The 4,883-nt window shown below is 39.0% G+C and overlaps 1 protein-coding gene across 1 annotated transcript in view; it reads right to left on the minus strand.

Annotated features, from left to right (window-relative positions):
* The window catches only part of TRIP4 (thyroid hormone receptor interactor 4), an 86,693-nt gene extending 82,036 nt beyond the window's left edge, over positions 1 to 4,657 (minus strand). Inside the window, exon 1 of the mRNA XM_006831541.1 lies at positions 4,503 to 4,657. Within this exon, the coding sequence (XP_006831604.1) occupies positions 4,503 to 4,603 (101 nt within the window). The 5' untranslated portion in view covers positions 4,604 to 4,657. The remainder of the gene's footprint in view (positions 1 to 4,502) is intronic.
* Between the last annotated feature and the right edge of the window lie 226 nt (positions 4,658 to 4,883).

The raw sequence follows: 4,883 nt of genomic DNA on the forward strand, positions 1-4,883 counted from the left end.
ATGATGTCCCAGGACAAGAAACAATTTTAGCTTACATGAAGAAATGAGAGAATGGCTCAAACAAATGACCAAGATACAGAGAAGAAAATGTTTCTGAGATCAGAAGACGGAGCCACAACCAGGCTGATACAGGGATACAGCGCTAAATACCATGGAGTGGCATCAGGAAAAAGAGGTGTGACGGATTTTTTTTTTTCACTTTTCTTTCCTCCTCTACCCTGTTGCACACTCACTGCCCAGCCTGTACACCTTCAGGCTGGTAGGCAAGCACCCCCAAAAGGGTCCAGCGTTGCACCCACAGTTTTCCCACGGCATAAGGAGGAGGCTCCTGGGAGCCCCATTGGTCCCACAGCCTGATCCTTTGATGGCTTCTTATGACATCTGACTCTGGGACTCAGCCCTAAAGTTGACTTGAGCAGGGCCCTTTATACCTGCTTTACCTAGCAAGACAAAGCAGGTCTGGCCAGACAGCCAAACCGTATGTGAACCTTGTAAAACCCAACATAAAAGGCTAGAGCCAACACCAACTATTATATACAAGGACGCAGCTATTTTGAGACTTACACTGTGCAAACGCATATACCTAACTAACCTTCAAAGATAAAATATATTGGACAATCTTTGTTCCATTCATTTCTCAATATCTATCTGTGCACCTCCACGACAGTGACTAGAGGAGGGGCCCTGAGCGAGTGGACACCCCCAACCACCACTGGAGGTTTCTACGGTGCACGCACACTGACCTGCACAACAAAGGCTACTGGACAGTCAGCTATGGTTTTATTTTTGTTCTTGAGTGGTGGTTTTTGTCTCTGCTATTATATTGTTTGTTTTTGGTACTTTTGGTCTCACTTTTTTTCACGGGGTGGGAGCTTTCTCCCTATATTTTACTCAAGAAGAGACAGCAATCATGCCCATATAGCCAAGCTACAAGCATACTCCATAATAACCCACCATCTGGACAGAAGCCAATACCAGCTGCTAGGCATTACACATGAAAAGGGAAGCCTATCTCCAAATCACATCCACCAGGAGATACTCAGTAAGCTTAATAACACAACCACATACATTCATTTAATCATTAAAAATGCACCTAAATACTGAAAATGTCCAAGAAAAACAACAACAAAAGATTTCAGCACATGTCCCAAAGCAGAAAAGAGTAACTGAGATAAATGAGTTGGAGGCAGACATAGACTCCCCACTAGAACAAGAGCAGGCTTTGGCTCTGCCTGAGAAGGAATTCAGAAGAATGATATAAAGACAAATTCAAATGCTCCATAGAGGGGTGGAGGAAAATAACGAAGAAGTCAGGAAAGTGCTCCAGGAGTAATCAAACAATATAGCATTGGAAACAATTCAAAACCTGCAAAAAGAGGTCCAGATGATTAATAGTAAAATATCAGAAATGGACAAAACACTGAAAGGGCAAAGGAGTAGAACTGAAGAGATGGAAGCCAGAAAATGTTTCTGAGGAAGAAAAGGCAATGGAACTAACTGAAAAAGAATGATATTTAAGTGCCTTCAAAGGATATACAGAAAAAAACTTTGGAAGAATTCAGGAAAACACTACAAAGAACTAACAGACAAAAAGAAATGTAAATTTTGAAAAAAATACAAAACCTGCAATTAGAAATCCAGAAGATCAATACTAAGATTTCAGAAATGGACAATACAGTAAAAGGATAAAGGAGTAGATTTGAAGCAATGGAAGCCTGAATTAGCTTGAAGATAAATCTTTCAATACTAGTATGCTAGAAGAAAATCAGAAAAGAATCCAAAGAAAGCACTAGAGTTATTATGTGAGATATCATAAAGAGGAACAACTTACAGGTAATTGGAATTATAGAACAGGAAGAGAAAATAAAAAGTACAGGGGAGATTGTCAGAGTTGTTGGAAGAAAACTTCGCTCACATTACGAAAGATGAGAAGATAAGCATATGAGAAGCTGAATGAACCCCAAACAGGAAAAATTACAAAAGAAAATCACTAAGACATATCATTCATTAAACTTTCCCAATTGAAACACAAGGAAAGAATCCTGAGAGCAGCTCAGGAAAAAAGAAAAGTTACCTACAAATGAGAATCAGTAAGACTAAGCTCTGACTTCTCAGCAGAAAAAGAAGGCAATGGGATGACATACACAAAACTCTGAAAGAAAAAAAAAAAATCCGTCAACCAGAACACCAAGCAAAGCTGTCTTTCAAATATGATGGTGAAATTAAGACATTTTCTGATAAACAGAAATTAAAAGAATTTTTAACGACCAGACCAACTTTACAAAAAATTCTAAAGGGTGTTCTTTGGACTGAGAACCAACAACCTGAGATTACCATAAATTACAACACCTTCCAGAACTCAATCCAAATATAGAACCACATAAAGTAAAACAAACCTACAAGCCTGAAAATAAGGAACCAGAGTTAGCAATTTAAAATGAAGCCAACAACAAAGAAGGAAAAAAAAAAAAGGGGGAGGGCATAGGGAAGACACAGAACTTGCAAATGGCAAGAAAGTCAAGTAGATTTCAAGATAAAACAGACATTTTAAATAGGGTAAAAAGTAATAAATTACAGGGTAATCTCAAGAAATTTAATGCACCTGCACATCAAAATAAAAAAGAGGAAAACTGAATGATTTGGTAAACATTAACAGAACAGAAATTAAAATGAAAAGAAACCCCACAAATAAAATGAACTCAGCACAGAAAATGATGTGGAATAAAGAAAAATGCAGCAACACCCAAAAACACATAGCAAAATGACCGTGATCAATTCATATCTATAGATAATTACACTGAATGTAAATGGATTAACTGTACCAGTCAAGAGACAGCAGAATGGAGAAGAAAACAGGATATTTGGATATACTGTCAACAATAAACACTTTAAAAAGATGGAGACAGCCTAAATGCTCATCAGCAAAACACTTCAACAAACTTTGGTACACACACAATGGACTGCTGTGCAAAGTTGAAGAATTATGATGAATCTGTGAAACACTTGATAACATGGATGAACCTGAAGGGCATTATACTGAGTGAAATTAGTCAAACGCAAAAGGACAAATATTTTATGAGACCAATGTTGTAAAAAGTTAAGAAATGGTTTCATTGACAAATGAAACAATCAAGGATGGTTAAGGGGGACGGAATTATTCATGGGCTAGAGGGTAAACACTTTAACATGGGTAACAGGGCAGGCAATATACAAATAGAGAGGAAAGATGAAGGTAGCAGGAGAAAGAGGGAGGAGTGCAAGAGTTAAAGTCAATAGAGATTAAGTACTGTTAACATTGGTACAAGGAAGGGATCACAATCATTGTAATGAAGCAAAGTATATGATTTGCTGAATGGAAAACTGCTGTTCTACTCTTTAAACCTTCACTCCATTCACAATAAAAGGATTGTTAAAAAAAATTTTTAAGTGGAGAAAATGTATCATCTCTTAACTTTCTCCTCATTAACAAGTTTATTTTCTCCTTCACAAACTCATCTAACCTTTTACAAAAGCCCTAGAATTGTAATTTAGTTTTCAACGTCAATGAACTACTTTCTGTTCCTTAATTCTCATTTTTGTAAAAGTTTTTTCCTCTGCCTGAACACTTTGCACTTTACGTACTCATCCTTTAGTTCTCAAGAGAAAAATCATCCTTTTGAGAACACCTTCAGAGTTTGTAAAATCTCAGAGAGAGGCCTTTATTCAGTATACCCACAACACTCACTCCACCCTAATACTGATCAAGAGAGTCCAATTATATTGATTATCTTTGTTACCCCAGTATCTGGCAACAACAAATATTTGCTAAACAAATTAGCTGAAAGCAGGTATTAAATTATGTTCACCACCTCCATTTCATAAAAATTTAAGCCTTAATGTTAAACATTGCTGGCTATTCTTTTAATAGACAATGAAACTAAGTCACAGAAAGGGAATTTTAATTGCCCAAGTTTCCAAAGCTGGCAAATTAAGAACAGTGAATACAGATCCTGGGCTCCAAGTCAGGAGCTATTTGTACTGTACCATGCTGCCCAATTTTAAATACTATTTGACACTACTCAGATGGGGCAAACGAAAATGTCCAGAGTAAGGAAAATCTGGATAGACCATTTGGTTATTATCCCTTTTCTCCAGAGAGAAAAAACTGGCGCCTGGGACAGTCTAATTGATAAGGATTTGGCATTTTCCTAGGAAAAAGGATTTCACTGGAGCCTAACAACCTACTCCAGAGGCTAAACTATAAAGCCAGAAGGATTTCACTGGAGCCTAACAACCTACTCCAGAAGCTAAACTATAAAGCCAGAAGGATTTCACTGGAGCCTAACAACCTACTCCAGAAGCTAAACTATAAAGCCAGAGGACAAAATTCGGCACCTATAGACAAACAGCTCTTTATATTACACTTCATATTCTATCAACTTTTCAGTCCTCCCGCTTCCCCGTTCGTTCTGCCAATGCACATTCCAAAGTTCCTTCCCGCCTCAGTCCCGAACGGGTCTCACTGTATAATCTCCTCGCTGACATTTAGGTCGAATGTTTTCCGTAACTGTTGGGTACACCATCGAACCAGCTGCTCCTGGGACGCCACCGCAGCCACCGCCATCTTCCTCAGCCGGAACCGGCTGGGCTGCAAAAGCCCCGCGTCCTGCGTGGGAATAGTTCCCTACACAACATTGGCCTCGCTCGCTAGGGTTCCGCCAGTAGGAACAGCCCAGCGTTGTCGTGCTATAGCCAACACCAAACCTGGCCACCTCTTTCTTTTTCCTTGTTTACACTTGTCCCCGAGCTCATCTGGGCGTGATTCTTCCATAGTCAGGTGCAGGACTCAAGTCTTGGTGTGGCTCTGTAGGATAAGCACAGTACTGCTAGTCACAAGGTTGGTG

The sequence above is a fragment of the Chrysochloris asiatica genome, unplaced genomic scaffold, assembly GCF_000296735.1.
Source record: "Chrysochloris asiatica unplaced genomic scaffold, ChrAsi1.0 scaffold00004, whole genome shotgun sequence".
In the NCBI taxonomy this organism is placed as follows: domain Eukaryota; kingdom Metazoa; phylum Chordata; class Mammalia; order Afrosoricida; family Chrysochloridae; genus Chrysochloris; species Chrysochloris asiatica.